We start from the raw sequence: 24,118 nt of genomic DNA, 5'->3' as shown, positions 1-24,118 counted from the left end.
GCAATGTGGCCCATGCCTTCTGCCATCAGTGCCCCTCCAGCCCCATGTTGACACATCTAACAGCTGCATTAAGATGAGGCCAATCGTGATGCCGAAACAGTTGCACGAAATGCACATTAGTGCCTCCAGTTTGAGTAGCTATCAGTACCAGGGCACCAACTACATCATATTCCCCATCCTTATCAAGACTATTCCCTGATCCACCCACTGTCATTACCTGATCCTCCTTCATAAAATTCCTACATAGCTCCCCAATGCTGTCAGACACCTGAGCCAATCCTGCTTCACAATGCTTGCGACCTGATACTCCCTCCCCAACACTTCCTGCAACTGCTGGCCCACACCTCTACTGTGTGAGCTATCTAGCAGCAGAACCTCCTTCTTTCTCCTTTGACACTGCAGCTGACCTAGGGCTCCTAACTGTTGAGGACTTCTCCATGTTTCCTACACCAACAGCTACAAGAGGCTCCTCTCCACTCAACTCTGACAGTTGGTCAAATCTATTGCGTATACGCAAAGTACAACTATGTCCTCCTCCTAGCTGTCTTCCTGCCAGTTCACATTCCCCAGCATCCTTTACCCTCCTCAGCCTACCTAGTTTCTCCTTTGAATACTGTAACTGCCCCTGAAGGGCACAGATCTTACACTCCTGCTCCTCTATCAACTTATTTCTACTATAGATTCTGCATTCCCAGGAGAGGATCTCACTAGAATGCCCACTTGCTTCCCCACAGCATTCCCCCCAATGAAAATACTTTGGACAAACCCCACACCATAACCCACTACACAAAAACCTACTACAGAGCCCACACTTCTCACTCATGGTAAAATTTTACAGTTACTGAAAAAACTAAATGTCTATGTTACCTAAGTTCAGTTACACCAGTAGAACTATTTATAGAACTAACAGCAGCAGTCTCGAAATTCTCTTTCTACTAAGAAAGCGACAACTTTTATCAATACTACTAAACCACAACTAATACCAGTACCAACAAAACTTCACAAAATTTACTAGCTGAAACCAAAAGTTCAAGTGGTCACTGGAACCCTCAACAAAGTTAAAACAGTGAATGAAAATTTTACTGAGATATTTCATTAGAAACAATAAGAAACATCAGGTGAAAACTAAAGCACGAAATTCACTAAATGAGTTCAATGAACAGAAAACTCTAAAAAATATAGCAAGCGAACGTTTCCAAAAGTTTATTAAATTGGTGTCCCGCCACAAACAGCACGAAACACCATTGGATACTATTAAATTTAATAACTGTATAACAGTGCACAAACAGCTTTGTCAGTACTTTTCGTTTTCTGACAGAGGCCATGGGTGAAAACTTATGTGTAAGTGTTTTTTAATCGTGCCTGTCTGGAACTTAACTTGTCATCTTTAAGCAGCTACAGCTGCAACCACACACCGCAAAATGTAAACACACTACTGAGGTGCGAGGCTTGGATAAATGACGTAATCACACTCACAAATAACAAACCACTCGAGTCTACAACACAGGAAGTGAGACTGAGATTAATGAAAATCCACTAATAAGTTACTTTTACAGCAAATATGAACACAAATAAACTTTAAAATAAGTAACTGAAGACTAAAACCGTGTAACATATTGACGAGCAATTTCAGCAGCAGTCAAGCACATATGATGTCAAAATTTCAGCTCCTTCTCTCCCATCTGCTTTTGTTCTCCTCAACCCTGTGTGCTACCTTCCTGAATGTTGACCTGTTCCTCTCTGGTGGCTCCATCAGGACCCCTGTCCATATTATACTCTTCGGTCACCAACTGAACATACATTTCGAAAGCTGTCATCCCTTCCATCTCAAGAAATCTCTTCCATACAGCCTGGCCACCTGGGGATGGCATAATTACAGTGACAAGAACTCCCTAGCCCAGGCCAAGGCCTTCACAGACGTGCACTATCCCACAGATATAGTCTGCAAGCAGCATTGCCCAATACCACCTTGGACTGGAACTACTGAACCACGTAATTCATCTGGATAGAAGAAAGACTACACTCATCATAACATTTTGAGGTATCTCGTGATCCTACAGCTGATATAATAGAACATCTCTGATGCCCTGAAATGAGGGACATCTTACCCAAGATCTTTACTGCCCCTCCTAAAGTGGTGTTCTGTCATCCACCCAACCTCAACAACATCCTAGTCCATCACTATAACACTCCCAGTCCGAACCCCTTGCCACAAGAGTCATATCTCTGTAGAAGTTTCTGGTGCAAGACCTGCCCAATGCACCCACCAGCATTTCCTATTATAGTCCTTTCACCTTCTTACCCTACACCATCAAAGGTCGGGCTACCTCTGAAAGCAGCAGTGTCATATATGAGCTCTACTGCAATCATTGCACAGCTTTTTTTGTTGGTATGACTACCAGCCAGCTGTCCCAGGATCAACGGTCACCACCAAACTGTGGCCAAGAGTAAAGTAGACTACCCTGTGGCATAACATGCAGCTTAATATAATGTGCTTGATTTCAAATGCTGTTTCACTTCTCAAGTCATCTGGATCCTTCCCTCCACCACCAGGTTTTCTGAACTGTGCAGGTGGGAATTATCCTTGTAACGTATTCTCCGCTTCTGAAATTATCCCGGCCCCACCTATGGTAACATACTGTCCCCACACGCTCCACCCAACTGTTTCCACTTCCTCTCTGCCCACCTTTCCCTCTCCTCTCCTTTTTCACTCTGTTATCCCCATCAGCTTGTCCCACAGCCTCCCGACACTGTGCTTGTTAGAAGTCTATCCCTTGCACACTCTGCCAGACAGTGTTCCACTCTCCCCTTACCCGTACACTGCTGTCCTTTCTCCTTCACCCCACCCATACACTGCTATCCTTTCCCGTACCCCCACCCCTATGTGACAGTTGCATTCTGATCCGAGCTGCCGGAGTTGGGGATCACGTGTGCATGAAGTGTGCTTGCTTGAGTGAATGAATGGTTTGTGTTTATTTTTCGTTTTCTGACAGAGGCCATGGGTGAAAACTTATGTGTAAGTGTTTTTTAATCGTGCCTGTCTGGAACTTAACTTGTCATCTTTAAGCAACCAGCTACCTTTTCCTTACGTTGCTGGTATTCCAATCTGGAGTTTCCGTTGTTCGATTTTAAATTGTTTGCAGTTTTTCCTGAGTGTGAGTTGTTACAGGTGTGTGTTAAAATATCTTCACAGTTAGTGTGGGAAAGCCAAAAATGAATTTAAATTTGTCTGTAATTTCAATACTGTAATAAATTGATTGACATTAAATAAAATATAATGATTTAACAGCCTTATATCAGTGTAGACATATTACATCTTTGTAACAAGTCCAAAGTGCTACTATCTACATCTACATCTACATCTACATTGATACTCCGCAAGCCACCCAACGGTGTGTGGCGGAGGGCACTTTACGTGCCACTGTCATTACCTCCCTTTCCTGTTCCAGTCGCGTATGGTTCGCGGGAAGAACGACTGTCTGAAAGCCTCCGTGCGCGCTCTAATCTCTCTAATTTTACATTCGTGATCTCCTCGGGAGGTATAAGTAGGGGGAAGCAATATATTCGATACCTCATCCAGAAACGCACCCTCTCGAAACCTGGACAGCAAGCTACACCGCGATGCAGAGCACCTCTCTTGCAGAGTCTGCCACTTGAGTTTATTAAACATCTCCGTAACGCTATCACGGTTACCAAATAACCCGGTGACGAAACGCGCCGCTCTTCTTTGGATCTTTTCTATCTCCTCCGTCAACCCGACCTGGTACGGATCCCACACTGATGAGCAATACTCAAGTATAGGTCGAACGAGTGTTTTGTAAGCCACCTCCTTTGTTGATGGACTACATTTTCTAAGCACTCTCCCAATGAATCTCAACCTGGTACCCGCCTTACCAACAATTAATTTTATATGATCATTCCACTTCAAATCGTTCCGTACGCATACTCCCAGATATTTTACAGAAGTAACTGCTACCAGTGTTTGTTCCGCTATCATATAATCATACAATAAAGGATCCTTCTTTCTATGTATTCGCAATACATTACATTTGTCTATGTTAAGGGTCAGTTGCCACTCCCTGCACCAAGTGCCTATCCGCTGCAGATCTTCCTGTATTTCGCTACAATTTTCTAATGCAGCAACTTCTCTGTATACTACAGCATCATCCGCGAAAAGCCGCATGGAACTTCCGACACTATCTACTAAGTCATTTATATATATTGTGAAAAGCAATGGTCCCATAACACTCCCCTGTGGCACGCCAGAGGTTACTTTAACGTCTGTAGACGTCTCTCCATTGATAACAACATGCTGTGTTCTCTTTGCTAAAAACTCTTCAATCCAGCCACACAGCTGGTCTGATATTCCGTAGGCTCTTACTTTGTTTATCAGGCGACAGTGCGGAACTGTATCGAACGCCTTCCGGAAGTCAAGAAAAATAGCATCTACCTGGGAGCCTGTATCTAATATTCTCTGGGTCTCATGAACAAATAAGGCGAGTTGGGTCTCACACGATCGCTGTTTCCGGAATCCATGTTGATTCTTACATAGTAGATTCTGGGTTTCCAGAAATGACATGATACGCGAGCAAAAAACATGTTCTAAAATTCTACAAGAGATATAGGTCTATAGTTTTGCGCATCTGCTCGACGACCCTTCTTGAAGACTGGGACTATCTGTGCTCTTTTCCAATCATTTCGAACCCTCCGTTCCTCTAGAGACTTGCGGTACACGGCTGTTAGAAGGGGGGGCAAGTTCTTTCGCGTACTCTGTGTAGAATCGAATTGGTATCCCGTCAGGTCCAGTGGACTTTCCTCTATTGAGTGATTCCAGTTGCTTTTCTATTCCTTGGACACTTATTTCGATGTCAGCCATTTTTTCGTTTGTGCGAGGATTTAGAGAAGGAACTGCAGTGCAGTCTTCCTCTGTGAAACAGCTTTGGACAAAGGTGTTTAGTATTTCAGCTTTACGCGTGTCATCCTCTGTTTCAATGCCATCATCATCCCGTAGTGTCTGGATATGCTGTTTCGAGCCACTTACTGATTTAACGTAAGACCAGAACTTCCTAGGATTTTCTGTCAAGTCGGTACATAGAATTTTACTTTCGAATTCAAGCACAAGGTGCTGCACTTACCAGTAAAATAAAGTTTGTTTTAATGTGTTTCCACTAGAACACCATTTTGAAATTAGACATAAACATTAACAAGACGTGTGTGAATAACATACATTTTTTTTTTTTTTTTTTTTTTTTTTTTTTTTTTTTTTTTTTTTTTTTTTTTTTTTTTCAAAACAAAAAAGTCTTATTTTTAAATTTTCAAAATTAAAATAAATTTCATCTGGGAAAATTTGACACTATGATGAATATTGCCAATGAGGACATATTTTTTACTTCATAAGAAACTGAATAAAAAGGTACAAATTTTAGTTCTGTAAGTGAAGTAGTTTTTAAGAGATGGTGATTTTAAGGTTCCAAAATGTAACAAAGAAATGCATAATTATGGAAGATTCGAAAATTAATGACTCAAAGATGAAAGGACCAAAAAATTTAATTTGAGGTTTTTCATGCAAACAACTCTGTTACTATAAGTGTACAAAAAGACTTCAAACTCTGAAACGTCAAAAATCAGACTATTGATTGATTTAATGTGGACTGGCCCAATCATATAAAAAAATTTCAAATTCTATGGAGTCATTCTGAGTTCCATAGTCATGAAATTTTTCACAGGTGAAAATGAGACTACAAAAACTATGTACTATGTCAATAATCCTGATCATGACGAAGTAGTTTGTAATCTCCTGTTAAAGGAAATGAAAGATTATGCTGAGGAGTGAGGAAGAGCTTCAGAAACAGACCAGACTGAAGACTCAGATGGTCAAGAGGATTCCATGCTGAATCATCCATGTGATGAAGACAGCAATTATTTTGTTGCTTTCAAGAAAAAGAAGGATGAAGTTATCGACAGCTGGTGATGGCAGAAACCACATTGCACCGGAAAAGAAGAAAACAAAATACGTTTAGTGGTGCAATAGGGGCTGTCACAGGTTCTGTCCATGAAGCAAGAACTCCTTTAAAATCTGGGACCATATTTTTGATGTTTCAATCATGCAGGTTATTGTGAAATATACAAATCAGTTCATTGAACAGTATCAGGGTTCAAATACCAGTGAGAAAGAGTCACTTGTTTTACTGATGTGACAGGGGTCAAGGCTCTAATTGTGTTGTTATATCTAGGCAGATGACTGCAAGCACACTTCCTCAACACACTAGATATGTGGCATACCAAAGACCCTTGTGTTGAAATATTCAGGATGTTTCTGCCGACATGTTTATGGTTTGATGAGAGATTGACAAGAGAGGAGTGACAGAAGCACAATTTTTGTTGCCACATTCTTGAACTTTTCCAAAATTTCATGAGAAACTGCCAGAAAAGCTACTCCCGGGAGCTGATGTATTGATGAAAAGTTAGAAGTTTCTGTGTGCAATACATATCATTGAAACCTTGAAAGTATGGAATAAAAAGTTTTGCATTGGTTGACAGTGATGGATAATTGGTTCTCGCATGTGAGACTGGCAGAAGAAATGGGGACAGGAAACTCGGTATCATTGCGACACTGAAAAAATTAAAAAAATAAAGTGCCATTTCTGTAATTTTCAAGATGTCACAGACCATAATGTAAAATCAAGCATATTTGGTTTTAGCCCAAAGACCATTTTGGTTTTGTATGCCCTGAAACTGAAAAAAAAGTTATACAGTTCTCATTTCCAACATGTATAATGATGGTGCGATTAATACTGATAAGAGTGAAAACAAAAACCTAAAATTATTACATACTATGGCAAACACAAAGATGTTAACACTAATGACCAGATGCGTGAAATGTGTAGTGTTAACAAGAAGACTAGAAGACGGCCAATGGTTATTTTTTATTCCATGCTAAATATGGCTGCAATCAGTGCACAAATCATGCTCACTAAATTAACGAAAAACATGGGCGAAGGCAAAAAATAAGATGTCTTTCAACTAGAATGGCAAATGAAACAATAACAGAAAGTCAAGGTGCGGAGACCAACATCGCAAATGAACCTCCAATAGTTACAACTGAATCTGCTCCAAGTGGCTCAAGAACCAGTCAAAAAACTGAAGAATTTGCAGAAACATTTGATAGAAATCAAGTCACAGAAGAAACTGGAGAAAATGTAGGCAACCTGGAAATAAATGAAAGTGATGAAGTGGGTTCAACAGCTTCTGGTTGACAAGAACAATATTTGCAGCCAACATTTGGAAAGAGAGCTGACCCTTCAAATTCTGTAATTTCCAAACAGAAGAGACAAATGCCATGCAACCTTACAAAAAGTGACAAATAAGTCAACTAGATTTAGTTGCAAAATTTTGTGACACCTAATTGTGCCTTGAACATCCGATTGCCATTTGTGAAACGTGCACCAAAACTAACTTATGTCTGAATTGTTGGCACATATTTTCTAGTTTCTCTCCTGTAATTTTTGGTGTATGTTTCCAGAGAGTTATCTATCCTTTCCAGACTTTACAACTGTAATTTACAATACGAGATACTACAAGAGGAAACAGTTATTTTGTCGTATGGGAGCTTTAACTTTGCAGAAGATTTTGTAATAAAGGGCAAACTTTTGCTTGCATTTTTGAAGATACGAATTTTTTGTAATTTTGAGTAATAAAGAGATAAATATTCAATTCATTACAAGAAGTTGTATCTTGGTTACTGAACCCCACATATCAACAAAATATAGTCTGACATGGTGAACTGCATGAAAGACCTGTGAGGTCCTTGCAAGTCACCAAGTAATTTTCAGATTGCGAGTTCCAGAGGATTAATATCTAATTGATCATCACTCAGCTCTTATAATTTTTGCTGTGGCACCTTGTGCTGCTTCCGGTCATGTCTCCGTGGCACTATACAAAAGTGTTTATCAAAGGGAACACCAAACTACCTTGAAAAGATACTATGACAAGGTAAACTACTGGAGAAATTAATGCCCAGAAGTTATAGGTAAGAAAATCTGCTCACCAAGCAGCAGCAGCAGGCTAGCATTGCTACCTCTGGATCACGGGGTCCCAGGTTAGATTCCCGGCCGGGTTGGGGATTTTCTCTGCCCGGGGACTGGGTTTTTGTGTTGTCCTCATCATTTCATCATCATCATCGTCATCATCATTTGTGACAGTGGCTAGATTGAACTGAGAAAAAAAAAATTGGACTGTGAAAAAATTGGGGCTTTGTACGGGTGCTGATGACCGCGCAGTTGAGTGCACCGCAAATCAAATATCACCACCAAGCACCAAGCAGCAGCAGTAGCAAAAACCACAAACAAAAGCTAAGGAAACTAGGTTTTGAAGCCAGTTACTCCATCTTCTGGCAGAGGAGTTGAAGGAGAAGGAAGAGGGATGAAGGAAAAGAACTGGTGAGACTTATAAAATGGGGAGTATTATGGAAAAGTCACCGAAGAACCCTGGGTTAGGGGAGACTTACCAGTCAGCATGAGAAGGAAAAATTGATTGTTGTGGACTGCACCAGGTGAGATTTGAAGACCTCAGAACTTTAAGGTGAAAGATAGGGTAGTAAGTAAGACAGAATTTCTGACAAAACATTGTGGAATAGTTAATATAAGCAGAAAGCTTAAGTGCTTTATACATGGTAAATATGTGAGGTGAGGTGAGATTGGGGAGAAATAAGGCAGGTCAAAAAATAAAGGCATAGAAAACTAAAAGGGAGTGAAAAAAAAGGAAGATGTTATATCATTTCCCACCTGCATATTTCTCAGAGGAGAATCCAGATGGCACATGTGTTGAAACAGGCTTGCAATCATGAGTGTCTCCAAACATTTTAGCATAAGGGGGCACACTGGCTCTTCCACTAAGTCCCAAGATCCGAGACCTAGCTGTAATCTAAGTTTCCTTTTGGCCTGATACCCTAGTACTGTTCGGAACACCTCAGTACAGTTCAGAAGTTTTCGTGTCACTTACCGCTGCAGCCACTTTTTATGAGCTGAAACTGGGTGGCACTGGAGTAATTATTACACAGTGACTGCTTATTGTTTGACCTCGAGATGTGGCCTTAATTTCATTTCATATATATTGCTATAAATAAGTGCCACTCATGAAGGCTATTGTAACGTCCTTTCATGAAACCTTGTTTCTTCCATGCATCATCAACGTGACAGCAAGGGATCAGAACTTAGCACGAGCTGCATATGAAATCAGCACTACAGGATATCTTTCCACTGTAACAATCCTCACCACACAGCAGCAGCAGTAGTGGTTTGCTCTTCGTTCCTTGCAGATACCACAAGTGTGGCTTAACAAAAGTTGGACAGACTATAGTTGATCATACCAACTTACTGTAGTGTTGAATTACCCGCAAATTTTCTTTTCGGGACTAGATGGCGATTGAGATATCTATGGCGCAAAAAGTGGGAGTGACCTCCACTCCACAATTTCTGTTGGCACTTGCAGGTAAGTCTTCAAGTTACGATAGCTGATACGCGTGCTGCGCTTTACGTATTGTTACAACTACTTCCGACAGTGCTAAATGTTTAGTAGTGACATCTTCTGGGGAGTAGGGAAGTTAAGTGCAGTACTACAGCACCGTCTTGTGGGTAGCAGCAACACATGCAGTCTGAAAAGCAAAGTCTAGTGAGGCTAGTGTGTTTCGAGTGTACAGTTCCTTAGTAAAGATACAGTGTGTTTAGCAATGAGTAATTTAATTAAAACTGCCTTTAAGATAAATCTAGCAAAATTCTTTATCCAGAACTCTTGCTCCTAATACTATTAATTGGCACCATTTTGATCTGCAGTTAGATCCCTTGTGTGTGAATTTGTCTAAATATGGAAAAGAAATGGAAGATAATGAGTGCAAAAATTTAAGAGCAGTGAGGAATCAATATTTCATGACTGAGGCAAGTAATAAGGCAATGTGTATAATTTGCAATGTAACAATATCAGTTCTCAAACTACACATTATAAAAGTCATTACAAGATGAAACATTCTCAAAGTTATCCCAAATTTACCGGGAGCCAACAGTTAGAAATATATTCGTCTTTGAAATGCTGTTTGCAATCTCAGCAAATGATGTTTAAGAAAGTAAATGCTGAACAAACAGCAGAAAGTCGTCCTAATTTCCATATGGCTCACTCAGTGGCAAAACATGGAAAACCATTTACTGACAGTGAATTACTGAAGGGTTGCATGATTGCAGCAGTTGAAGAGATGTGCCCAAAAAAAGCTAATTTATTTAAAAACATCAGTTTGTCAGCAAACACTGTGGCTCAAAGAGTAAATGATATTGTTGACAATATGTTATATATGGTAAATTTCCAGGAAATCTGATATAATAATTAGTGTTAAAATGTGCAGTTGCATTATATAAATAAATAAAAGCAAGTGATTATGTATTTTATATCTAAAAACAAAGATGATGTGACTTACCAAACGAAAGCACTGGCAGGTTGATAGACACACACACACACACACACACACACACACACACACACACACACACACACACACACACACACACATCCGCACATACACAGTCACAAGCAGACATTTCTAAACGCAAAGAGTTTGGGCAGAGATGTCACTCGAGGCGGAAGTACAGAGGCAAAGATGTTGTTGAAAGACAGGTGAGGTATGAGCGGCGGCAACTTGAAATTAGCGGAGGTTGAGGCCTGGCGGATAACAAGAAGAGAGGATATACTGGAAGGCAAGTTCCCATCTCCGGAGTTCTGACAGGTTGGTGTTAGTGGGAAGTATCCAGATAACCCGGATGGTGAACACTGCCAAGATCCTCAGAACCTTAGGCCCCCTACAAAACCTTTCACCTCACTCCATCAACCTCCTGACCCCACCGACACCCCGCACCCCTACCTTCTACCTTCTTCCTAAAATTCACAAACCCAATCATCCTGGCAGCCCTATTGTAGCTGGTTACCAAGCCCCCACAGAACGTATCTCTGCCTACGTATATCAACACCTTCAACCCATTACATGCAGTCTCCCATCCTTCATCAAAGACACCAACCACTTTCTCGAACGCCTGGAACCCTTACCCAATCTGTTACCCCCGGAAACCATCCTTGTAACCATTGATGCCACTTCCTTATACACAAATATTCCGCACGTCCAGGGCCTCGCTGCGATGGAGCACTTCCTTTCAGCCGATCACCTACCACCCTACCTAAAACCTCTTTCCTCATTACCTTAGCCAGCTTCATCCTGACCCACAACTTCTTCACTTTTGAAGGCCAGACATACCAGCAATTAAAGGGAACAGCCATGGGTACCAGGATGGCCCCCTCGTACGCCAACCTATTCATGGGTCGCTTAGAGGAAGCCTTCTTGTTACCCAGGCCTGCCAACCCAAAGTTTGGTACAGATTTATTGATGACATCTTCATGATCTGGACTCACAGTGAAGAAGAACTCCAGAATTTCCTCTCCAACCTCAACTCCTTTGGTTCCATCAGATTCACCTGGTCCTACTCCAAATCCCATGCCACTTTCCTTGACGTTGACCTCCATCTGTCCGATGGCCAGCTTCACACGTCCGTCCACATCAAACCAAGCAACAGTACCTCCATTATGACAGCTGCCACCCATTCCACATCAAACGGTCCCTTCCCTACAGCCTAGGTCTTCGTGGCAAACGAATCTGCTCCAGTCCGGAATCCCTGAACCATTACACCAACAACCTGAAAGCAGCTTTCGCATCCCGCAACTACCCTCCCGACCTGGTACAGAAGCAAATAATCAGAGCCACTTCCTCATCCCCTCAAACCCAGAACCTCCCACAGAAGATCCACAAAAGTGCCCCACTTTTGACAGGATACTTTCCGGGACTGGATCAGACTCTGAATGTGGCTCTCCAGCAGGGATACGACTTCCTCAAATCCTGCCCTGAAATGAGATCCATCTTTCATGAAATCCTCCCCACTCCACCAAGTGTGTCTTTCTGCCGTCCACATAACCTTCATAACCTCTTAGTTCATCCCTATGAAATCCCCAAACCACCTTCCCTACCCTCTGGCTCCTACCCTTGTAACTGCCGCCGTTGTAAAACCTGTCCCATGCACCCTCCCACCACCACCTACTCCAGTCCTGTAACCCGGAAGGTGTACACGATCAAAGGCAGAGCCACATGTGAAAGCACCCACGTGATTTACCAACTGACCTGCCTACACTGTGAAGCTTTCTATGTGGGAATGACCAGCAACAAACTGTCCATTCGCATGAATGGACACAGGCAGACAGTGTTTGTTGGTAATGAGGATCACCCTGTGGCTAAACATGCCTTGGTGCACGGCCAGCACATCTTCGCCCAGTGTTACACCATCCGGGTTATCTGGATACTTCCCACTAACACCAGCCTGTCAGAACTCTGGAGATGGTAACTTGCCCTCCAGTATATCCTCTCTTCTCGTTATCCGCCAGGCCTCAACCTCCGCTAATTTCAAGTTGCCGCCGCTCGTACCTCTCCTGTCTTTCGACAACATTTTTGCCTCTGCACTTCCGCCTTGACTGACATCTCTGCCCAAACTCTTTGCATTTACAAATGTCTGCTTGTGACTGTGTATGTGCGGATGGATATGTGTGCGTGTGTATACCTGTCCTTTTTTCCCCCTAAGGTAACTCTTTCCGCTCCTGGGGTTGAAATGACTCCTTACCCTCTCCCTTAAAACTCACATCCTTTTATCTTTCCCTCTCCTTCCCTCTTTCCTGATGAAGCAACCGTTGGTTGCGAAAGCTTGAATTTTGTGTGTATGTTTGTGTTTGTTTGTGTGTCTATCAACCTGCCAGGGCTTTCGTTTGGTAAGTCACATCATCTTTGTTTTTAGATATATTTTTCCCACGTGGAATGTTTCCCTCTATTATATTTGTATGATTATGTATTTTGTGTGATTTATTTGGATTGTGAATTTTATTTTACTTCACTTAAAGAGCATGGTTTGTTTCTGAATGTTGCAATTAACACTTGTGAAGTGAAATGCTTTTTTTCCATAGGAACACATATAAAATAGGTCATTGTATTCCATTCTGAAAAAATAAGTACCAAAACGGATTTATAATAGAGTATTGCGATTTTTTATTTATAGTACAGTGCGTTCTATCGTAGAAGATAGTTGTCTAAAGATATTTGATTATGCCTCTGCTTTAAAATTTCCCAAAAAAGTCTATTATTATTAATAGCTACTGCCTTATGGGCATCTTTAATGAATTTGTGTTAGTTAATGAGGACAAATCAGAATTGGAATTCATAAACAGCACTACAGGGGAAAGGGTTTCCATGTGCCAGTGAAGAAAGAGCTTGCAACATCACTGTAGAGAATTTGCAACATTATTGTGGAAGCCCAAGCAGTGGTACAGGCGACAACAAATCCTGCGCGAGGCGCATTGTGATCAATACAATTGAGTACTGCTCCGTCAGAACTTGTGTTTTACGGAGTGGTAGTTTATAAGATAACTATGACTTAGTGTTTATTTATAGTGGCCAAAGAGATCGACCCAATCCAGAATATGGTTTCACATATGGTTATTAAATACTGAATAAAATAACACTGAACAAACTCTTTATACAAAACATAGTTTAAGTGAGTCAGTTTCTCAATTTTTTCTTTTCTCATGTGAATCACTCATTACGAGAACTGCTTGATAAGCAAGGTTTGACAGTAATAAAAAATATTACGGTGGGGCAGATATCATACATGTCTGACCTGTTACCGCAGGCCGGACTGGTGGTGTTCACGTAGTTTGGAGACACCTGTTTTAGAGCATACTCTGCGACAGAGTATTATGTGTTGCCAATATACAACCTCTATCCATGCCATTCATCATAACTGATAACTTGGTGGTAGTCGTTCCAATGTAGAAGGCTGAACAGCATTTACATAACAGCCCTCAGTAGTGGATTTTATACCAGTTACATGGCTGCTGTAGGTGGCGATAGGAGGGTACACAGGGAAGATCTTACAGCAGGAATAATCTCGGGTGTAGGAGCCATAGGGTAAGAAACTGGGTGCAGAGGGAGCATAGAAGCTGAGCAGGATATTGGGGGCGGGAAGTGATGAAACACTATTCTCGGTGTGGCGGGCAAGACAAAATGTCATATAGAATGGAAGTCATTTCAGGGCATGATTTTAGGAAGTTGTTATGTTCTGGGTGCTCCCAAAAACTTCCAGTCATAGTTTTTTTAAGACAGTCTGAACATAACCATATTTATTCTACATAATATTTATCATTGTCAGTTAATTGCACTATGAAATGTAGCATGAAAACACAAGAGTGAATGCTGATCTCCACTATGATATATTTAGAATTTTAGATGTCAATCTGTAGATGACAATCATTGTATGAAGCTAGTTTTTCACTTCTTTCCATTGTTTATTATTCTGCATTTATTCTTCCTGTAAACAGTGTTTGCCAGTTTTAGTGTACTGTCCCTAAGACCTTGAAATCTTTGAAATAAGATCCCTTCCTTACATTTTTTATATAATTATATGTTAACATATTCCATAGTCTAGATGCAGCGATGCATAATCCAGTAAGCAGAATACACATATAAATAAAATTAAATGGAGCTGTTGTGTGTGTGTGTGTGTGTGTGTGTGTGTGTGTGTGTGTGTGTGTGTGTGTGTGTGTGACAGGTAAATTTAATTTGTATTATCTTAAATCACACAAAAATGTTCCATTCCAGTGTAGGTAAAATAACTGATGGTATCCTTTATGAAAAGGAAAGTTTGTGCTCACCATATAGTGGAGATGCTAAGTCGCAGATAGGCACAACAAATAGACTGCCACAAATAAAGCTTCCAGCCATTAAGGCCTTCGCCAACAATACACACAAGCAGACGCAACTCTCACTCGCGTGACTGCAGCCTCAGGCAACTGAAATCGCACTGCAAACAGCAGCAGTGCATGATGGGAGTAGCAACTGGGTGGGGGTAAGGACGAGATTGGAGTGAGGAGAGGATGGGATAGTATAGTGGGGGTGGCAGACAGTGAAGTGCTGCAGGTTGGACAGAGGGTAGGGGAGAGGTGCGAAGGGGAGGGGGTGAGGGAAGTAGCAGAAAAAGAGAGAAGTAAAAATACCGAGTGTGATGATGGAATAATGGCTGTGTAGTGCTGAAATGGGAAAAGGGAAGGGGCTGAATGAATGGGTGAGGACTGCGACTAACGAAGGTAGATGCCAGCAGGGTTACAGGGGCATAGGAGTATTGCAGGGAAAGTTTCCACCTGTGCAGTTCAGAAAAGCTGGTGTTGGTGGGAAGGATCCATATGGCACTGGCTGTCAAGCACTCATTGAAATGAAGGATGTCATGTTGGGCAGAGTGTTCAGTGACAGGGTGGTCCACTTGTTTCTTGGCCACAGTTTGTCAGTGGCCATTCGTGTGGACAGACAGCCTGTTGGTTGTCTTGCCCACATAGAATGCAGCACAGTGGTTGCAGCTTAGCTTGTAGATTACGTGACTGGTTTCACAGGTAGCCCTGCCTGTGATGGGATAGGTGATGTTCGTGACCAGACTGGAGTAGGTGGTGGTGGGAGGGTGTATGGGACAGGTCTTGCATCTAGGTCTATTACAGGGGCATGAGCCATGAGGTAAGGGGTTGGGTACAAGGATTGTGTAAGGATGGACGCGTATATTGTGTAGGTTCGGTGGAAGTTGTGGTACCACTGGGAAGGATAGTGGGCCTCATTTTAGGGCACAACGAGAGGTAGTTGGATCCCTGGTGGAGAATGTAATTCACTTACTCCAGTCCTGGATGGTACTGAGTTACAAGAGGAATGATCCTCTGTGGCCGGACAGTGGGAGTTTTGGAAGTGGTGGGAGACTGGAAGGCACAGGAGATTCGTTTTTGTACAAGGTTGGGTGGATAATTACGATCTGTCAAGGCTTCAGTGAGACCTTCGGTATATTTCAAGAGAGAGTGCTCGTCACAGTAGATGTGACAACTGCTATTGACTAGCCTGTACGGAAGGGACTTCTTGGTATGGAACAAGTAGCTGCTGTCAAAATGGAGGCATTACTGGCAGTTAGTAAGTGTGATATGGACGGAGGAACTGGTGTAGCCATCTTTCACGTGGAGGTCAACATCTAGGTGGCTTGTTGGGGTGAGTAGGACCAGGTGAAGCAAATTGGGGAGAATTTGTTGAGGTTCTGGAGGAATGTGGTTAGAGTGTCCTCACCCTCGATCCAGATAGCAAAGATGTCATCAGTGAGTCTGAACCAGGTGAGGGGGTTTAGGATTCTGGGCTTTTAGGAAGGATTCCTCTAGATGGCCCATGAACAGGTTGGCATAGGATGTGGCATGCGGGTGCCCATAGCTGTACCCTGGATTTGTTTGTAGGGAACACCTTCAAATGAGAAGTAATTGTGGGTGAGGATATAGTTGGTCGTGGCAACTAGGAAAGAGGTTGTTGGTTTGGAATCTGTCAGGCATTGGGAAAAGTAGTTTTCAGTAGCAGAAAGGCCATGGGCCATAGGAATGTTTGTGTAAAGGGAGGTGGCATCAATAGTGACGAGCAGGGCACCATGTCGTAAAGGGACTGGAATTGTGGAGAGTCGGTGGAGGAAATGGTTGGTATCTTTTATATAGAATAGTAGGTTCCAGGTAATAGGTTGAAGGTGTTGGTCTATGAGACCAGAGATTCTCTCTGTGGGGGCACAATGGGGCATCCTGGGTGGTTAGGTTTATGGATTTTAGGAAGCATGTAGAAGGTAGGAGTGTGGGGAGTGGTAGGGGTGAGCAGAGAGATGGACATAGGGGAGAGGTTCCTGGGGTGGGCCTAAGGATTTGTGTAGTGACTGTAGATCCTGCTGGATTTCTGGAATGAGGTCAATGTGGCAAGGTTTGTAGATGGAAGTATCTGAAAGCTGGCGGAGTCTTTCTGCCAGGTAATCCTTGCGGTTCAAAACAACAGTGATGGAGCCTTTGTCCGCCGGTAGGATTATGAGATTGGGATCAGTTTTTAGATGGTGTAATTCAGTTCTTTCTGTGGATGTAAGGTTTGCTTGCATGTTGAGGGATTTGGGGAATGATTGTGAGGCAAGATTCGAGGTTAAGAAGTTCTGGAAAGTTAACAGGGAGTGATTTGGGGGCAGTGGGGATGGATCATGGTTGGGTGAGGAGTGAACCGAGTTAAGCAGGGTTCAATATTAGTCTCAACCAAAGATGGCTGCACCCGTTTCATACCAAGAAGTCCCTTCCGTACAGCCTAGCCACCTCTGGTCATCGCATCCACAGTGACGAGTGGTCCCTCTCAAAATATAAGGTCTCACTAAAGCCTTCACAGACTGTAATTATCCTCCCAACCTTGTACAAAAACAAATATCTTGTGCCTTATCTTTCCAGGCTCCCACCATCTCCCAAATTCCCACTGTCCGGCCACAGAGGAGCTTTCCCCTTGTTACTGAGTACCACTCAGGATTGGAGCAACTGAATTACATTCTCCACCAGGGTTTTGACTACCATTTGTCATGCCCTGAAATGAGAAATGTCCTGCCCACTATCCTTCCCACCCTCCCACAGTCGTATTTTGTCGTCCACAGAACCTACACAATATACTCGTCCATCCTTACACAACCCCTGCTCCCAACTTCTTACTTCATGGCTCATACCCCAGTAATAGACCTAGATGCAAGACATGTCCCAGACATTCTCCCACCATCACCTACTTTAGTCCGGTCATGAACATCACTTATCCCATAAAAGGCAGGGCTACCTGTGAAACCAGTCATGTGATCTACAAACTAAGCTGCAACAACTGTGCTGCATTCTATGTGGGCATGACAAAGACAAACAACAAACTGTCTGTCCACATGAATGGCCACAGACAAACTGTGGCCAAGAGACAAGTGGACCACTGTGTTGCTGAACACACTGCCAAACTTGACATCCTTCCTTTCAATGACTGCTTCACAGCTTGTGCCATGTGGATCCTTCCACCAACACCAGCTTTTCTGAACTGCGTAGGTGGGAACTGTCTCTGCAATACATCCCATGCTCCCATAACCCTCATGGCCTCAACCTTCACCCATCCAGTCCCTTCCCTGTTCCCATTCCAGCACTAAACAGCCATCATTCTGCCATCACACTCAGTCTTTTTTTACTTCTCTCCTTTTCTGCTACTTCCTCTTCTCCACCCCCCTCCCCCCTGTCCTCTATCCCTCCCCCTCCCTGCTCCAGCCTCCTCCCATACCCCCATCGTGCTATCCCTCCCCCTCCCTGCTCCAGCCTCCTCCATACCCCCACCCAGTTTTCAGTTGCTTGAGACTGCAGTCTGTGTGTGTGTGTGTGTGTGTGTGTGTGTGTGTGTGTGTGTGTGTGTGTGTGTGTGTGTGTGTGTCTATTGTTGACGAAGGCCTTAACAGCCGAAAGCTTTATTTGTGACAGTCATTTTGTTGTGCCTATATGCGACTTAGCATCTCCGCTACATGGTGAGTAGCAACTTTCCTTTTCATAATATTGTTGCACTCCATCCTGCATTTTCTGTTGTTTGATGGTTTCCCGTTTCTTTTTTTAAGCCCTAAAACTGCTGTGCATTTTTTGCTGGGCAATGAATGAAAATGACTGTAGTTGTATGGCATAGTTTTCCTATGACAAATAATTTGTGTACTTAAAAGATGTTTAATTTTATTATGTTTCTCTACAAGCGGAAGAGATTGGTGCAGTGAGGCGTGACCTGGAAGAGTATGGCAATCCCTTGCCAGCATTTCAGAGGATTGGAGGGCTTCTTGCAAAGGAAGCAGGGCAAGATCATGAATCTGTAGAGATTGCCATTGCAGATCTGAACAGAGCGATAGACAAAGTGGTAACTATAAATTTGGAAATGTTAGGATTATCCAGTATCATACATAAGGTACGTCTATTTAAGAGACAGTACCAGACTGAAATACAAGCTGACATATAAATCTTCTTTAATACTGTGGTTTCCTTCATCTGGTAAAAAAAGAGGAATGAATGGAGGGAAATGGGACAATTCACAGATTATGTAGTGGGAATTCATTTTTTGCTCCATCTTTGCATCTTTTTGCCAGAGGAAAGAAGCTAATAATATTGGTTTATTGCTACCTGATAAGTAATTTTTTTTTTATTAACTTGGGCTGTATCCTACCAAAATGGTGACCTACACAGTATCAGGGAGGGTGTAAATTTTACTCAGTTTGTACCTAAGCCCAAGGCAATGTAGTTGTCAACAAAGTTTACAAATGAAAAGAAGACAATTAACACTAGAGGAGAACGACTGAAACACATTTCTGCTTTGGGTCTCAATTTTTCTTTTGTTTCCTTTACTTATTGCTCAATATATAGATTGAATAACATTACAGATAGGCTACAACCCTGTCTTACTCCCTTCTCAAACACTGCTTCCCTTTCATGCCCCGCGACTCTTATAACTGCTACCTGGTTTCTGAACAAATTGTAAATAGCCTTTCGCTCCCTGCATTTGACCCCTGCCATTTTCAGAATTTGAAAGAGAGTATTCCATTCAACATTGTCAAAAGCTTTCTCTAAGTCTACAAATGCTAGAAACATAGGTTTGTCTTTCCTTAACCTATCTTCTAAGATAAGTCTTAGTGTCAATATTACCTCACGTGTTCTAACATTTCTATGGAATCTTAACTGATCTTCCCTGAGGTCGGCTTCTACCAGTTTTTCCATTTGTCTGTAAAGAATTTGTGTTAGTATTATGCAGCTGTGACTTATTAACCTGATAGTTCGGTAATTTTCACTCTTGTCAACACCTGCTTTCTTTGGGATCGGAATTATTATATTCTTATTGAAGTCTGGGGGGGATTTTACCTGTCTCATACATCTTGCTCACCAGATGGCAGAGTTTTGTCGTGGCTGGCTCTCCCAAGTCTATCAGTAGTTCTAATGGAAAGTTGTCTGGTGCCGGGGTCTTGTTTCGACTTAGGTCTTTCAGTGCTCTGTCAAACTCTTCACGCAGTATCGTACCTCCCATTTCTTCTTCATCTACATCCTCTTCCATTTCCATAATATTTCCCTCAAGTACATTGCCATTATATAGACCCTCTATCTACTCCTTCCACCTTTCTGCTTTCCCCTCTTTGCTAAGAACTGGGTTTCCATCTCAGCTCTTGATTTTCATACAGGAGGTTCTCTTTTCTCCAAAGGTCTCTTTAATTTTACTGTAGGCAGTATATATCTTACCCCCTAGTGATACATGCCTCTATATTTCTGCATTTGCCCTCTAGCCATTTGTGCTTAGCCGTATTGCACTTCCTGCCAATCCCATTTTTGAGATGTTTGGAATCCTTTTTGCCTGCTTCATATACTGCATTTTTATGTATTTTTCCTTTCATCAGTTAAATTCAGTATCTCTTCTGTTGTCCAAGGATTTCTACTAGCCCTTGTTTTTTTACCTACTTGATCCTTTGCTGCATTCACTATTTCATCTCTCGAAGCTACCCATTCTTCTTCTACTGTGTTTCTTTCCCCTGTTCTTGTCAATCGTTTCCTAATGCTGTTTCTGAAACACTCTACAACCACTGGTTCTTTCAGTTTATCCATGTCCCATCTCCTTAAATTACCGCCTTTTTGCAGTTTCTTCAGTTTTGATCTGCAGTTCATAACCAACAGATTATGGTCAAAGTCCACATCTGCCCTTGGAAATGTCTTCACAAATTAAAACCTGCTTCCTAAATCTCTGTCTTACCATTATGTAATCTATCTGAAACCTTCCAGTGCATCCAGGCCTCTTCCACATAACAATCTTCTTTCACGATTATTAAACCAAGTGTTAACTATGATTAAGTTATGCTCTGTGCAAAATTCTACCAGGAGGCTTCCTCTTTCATTCCTTAACCCATTTCCATATTCACCTACTACTTTTCCTCCTCTTCCTTTTCCTGCTATTGAATTCCAGTCCCCCATCACTATTAAATTTTCGTCTCCCTTCACTATCTGTATAATTTCTTTTATCTCATCATACATTTCTTCACTCTCTTCATCATCTGCAGAGCTAGTTGGCATATATGCTTGTACTACTGTGGTGGCATCATTGCTACAATAATGTGTTCACTATGCTGTTTGTTTTGTATGGAGTGTAGTCATGTATGGAAGTGAAACATGGACGATAAATAGTTTGGACAAGAAGAGAATAGAAGCTTTCGAAATGTGGTGCTACGGAAGAATGTTGAAGATAAGGTGGGTAGATCACGTAACTAATGAGGAGGTATTGAATAGGATTGGGGAGAAGAGAAGTTTGTGGCACAACTTGACTAGAAGAAGGGATTGGTTGGTAGGACATGTCCTGAGGCATCAAGGGATCACAAATTTAGCATTGGAGGGCAGCGTGGAGGGTAAAAATCGTAGAGGGAGACCAAGAGATGAATTCACTAAGCAGATTCAGAAGGATGTAAGTTGCAGTAGGTACTGGGAGATGAAGGAGCTTGCACGGGATAGATTAGCATGGAGAGCTGCATCAAACCAGTCTCAGGACTGAAGACCACAACAACAACATGCTGTAAGTAGTAGCTTACCTGCACTCCTACTTTTTATTCATTATTAAACCTACTCCTGCATTACCCCTATTTGATGTTGTGTTTATAACCCTATATTCACCTGACCAGAAGCCTTGTTCCTCCTGCTGCTGAACTTCAGTAATTGCCACTATATCTAACTTTAATCTATCTATTTCCCTTTTTTAAGACCGATGACCATCGCAGTCTGGTCCCTTTAACCCCCAAATCCCTTTTTAAATTTTCTAACCTATCTGGCCGATTAAGGGATCTGACATTCCATGCTCTGATCCGCAGAACGCCAGTTGTGTTTCTCCTGAGTAGTCCCTGCCCGGAGTTCTGAATGGCAGACTATTTTGCCTGAGGAATATTTTACCCAAGACAACGCCATCATCATTTAACCATACAGTAAGTTTCCCCTTGTTTTCAGCCGTTCACAATACCTACACTGCAAGGCCATTTTGGTTAATGTCACTGGGCCAGATCACTCAATCAACCAGACTGTTGCCCTTGCAACTACTGAATAGGCTGCTGCCCCTCTTCAGGAACCATACATTTATCTGGCCTCACAACAGATACCCCTCCAATGTGGTTGCACCTACGGTACAACTATCTGTGTCGCTGAGGCACGAAAGCCTTGCAACCAATGGAAAGTTCCATGGTTCATGGATATCAAATTTCTTAAGAACAGGTGCTGGTAACTTCAAAAGTTAGGTATGATCAGAAGAGCCCAGAAATTACATGCGCTTTCAACTACTTTGCCATTTTGAGGATATAGTCATTAAACAAGTATCGGGATTCTAAATTTTGTTTTATATTGATCATGAAATGTAAAGTCTATGGTACTTAGCCCATTTTGTCTTTATAATCCCACCCAGATGGTATTCAGTCTTATCTATGCCATCTGGAGTGACTGGAATTTTGTAACAAGTATGAACAAGAATGGATGTTAAAAATTTTTCAACCATCTTAGTATTGACCCAGCACTGTCCAGGCAATTGTGGTGTCTCACTCCATCAGTTCCCCAAATGAGGGGATAGACTTGAAGTGGACGGCTGAGGCAAGAACTGTTCTCGCTACAGAGAAATCTGCCATAAGGAAGATAACACTTTAGGCACAACAGAAGTGTTTTCACACTAACAGCGGAAGTGACAAAAACAGAAACTGTCGTTCAAGATACCGTATTTACTCGAATCTAAGCCGCACTTTTTTTCCGGTTTTTGTAATCCAAAAAACCGCCTGCGGCTTAGAATCGAGTGCAAAGTAAGCGGAAGTTCTGAAGAATGTTGGTAGGTGCCGCCACAACTAACTTCTGCCGTCGAATATATGTAGCGCTAAACAGGCTTGCTTTGCAGGCACAGAGATAAATACCGGCGCCAAAACCTCTGCATCAGTAAATAAATTTAAAAAAAGGTGGAAGAAGAGCTTATTTCTCCGCCCCGAGTTTCGACCACTGCATTTTCATACGTTATCCAAAGAAGTAAATACAAATTCCGTATTGTTCATCTTCGAATGTAGCAGCATTTCAATGTACTGCGAAAATCCGACTGACAAGACTGTTTGGGGTTTTTGTCAATATGGCCAACTCTACATTCTGAATTTTTTCCTACCTGTGAGAAGATGGTTGCTGATAGGAACTTTTATGAATTGTGAATCACATGCAGTATTCTCTTCACCATAAGAATAATACGAATATAAACATTTTGCACTGTATTCTTTCGTGTTTGCTGCTATGTCATTTAAATCCTGACTGCCTAATAATCTACGAAACTAGAGTGAGACAACAGCAAACACGGAAGAATATACGTATCATGTCATGTTTATATTCGTATTATTCTTATGGCTAATAGTGATACAGTCAGAAATGAAGCACGGCAATTGACTCGATTTTTAAATCTAAGATGACTCTAATTACTGTGCAGAAGGTAATGTGATGTACTAAAGAGGCGTCTGCAAAGATTTTCAAACGGGGAAAAATTTTCCCTAAACTCTCGTGCAGAACATCTTCTATCATACGCAGTCTGTTATTTGGTTCTTGTTGATCATTATCAAAGAAAGCAGCAGTGTAAGTAACAACAAATAGCAGTCTCACGCCATGGTTTCGCTAATGAGATGATTCCTCTATTTTAAAAAAAAAAAAAAAAAAAAAAAAAAAAAAAAAAAAAATTGAAAGCGGCGGTAGCGCGCAGAAAGCAAGCCATGCCGCGAGCGGCAACAGGCCGTAAACACGCACTATCAGAATGCGGCAAACAATGCATGACACAGTACAGTAATGCATTTTTAGCTTAGAGTGACGTAAACACCTATAACAAAAAATGGCGCTTATTAGATCAAAGAAAAATAAGCAATCCATTCAAACCAGACGAAGCACGTGAAAAAGGAAGGGTACCCGTATAAATATGGACGGAGCGCCTGACGCATAGCAATGGCTACCTGGTAAAGCTTAACTGCTAAGCTTACGACTCGAACCAAACTGCTGTAGCTATATCGTCATTCATTCGACCTAAATTGTGTCTCATATTAAAATGGACAAACTTTGTTTCGATTTGGAGGTGCGGCCTAAAACTTTTCTCTCCTCTTGAATTTCGAGTCTCAAATTTTAG

The 24,118-nt window shown here is 41.9% G+C and overlaps 1 protein-coding gene across 1 annotated transcript in view; it reads left to right on the top strand.

Annotated features, from left to right (window-relative positions):
* The window catches only part of LOC124712908 (ras GTPase-activating-like protein IQGAP1), a 346,898-nt gene that overhangs the window by 61,611 nt on the left and 261,169 nt on the right, over positions 1-24,118 (top strand). The window contains exon 5 of the mRNA XM_047242907.1: positions 18,684-18,841. Coding sequence (XP_047098863.1) covers positions 18,684-18,841 — 158 coding nt within the window. The remainder of the gene's footprint in view (positions 1-18,683; positions 18,842-24,118) is intronic.

This window comes from Schistocerca piceifrons, chromosome 1 (genome assembly GCF_021461385.2).
Source record: "Schistocerca piceifrons isolate TAMUIC-IGC-003096 chromosome 1, iqSchPice1.1, whole genome shotgun sequence".
Taxonomy (NCBI): domain Eukaryota; kingdom Metazoa; phylum Arthropoda; class Insecta; order Orthoptera; family Acrididae; genus Schistocerca; species Schistocerca piceifrons.
Note: the sequence above shows the minus strand (reverse complement) of the source record. Positions and strands in the feature narration are given on the sequence as shown.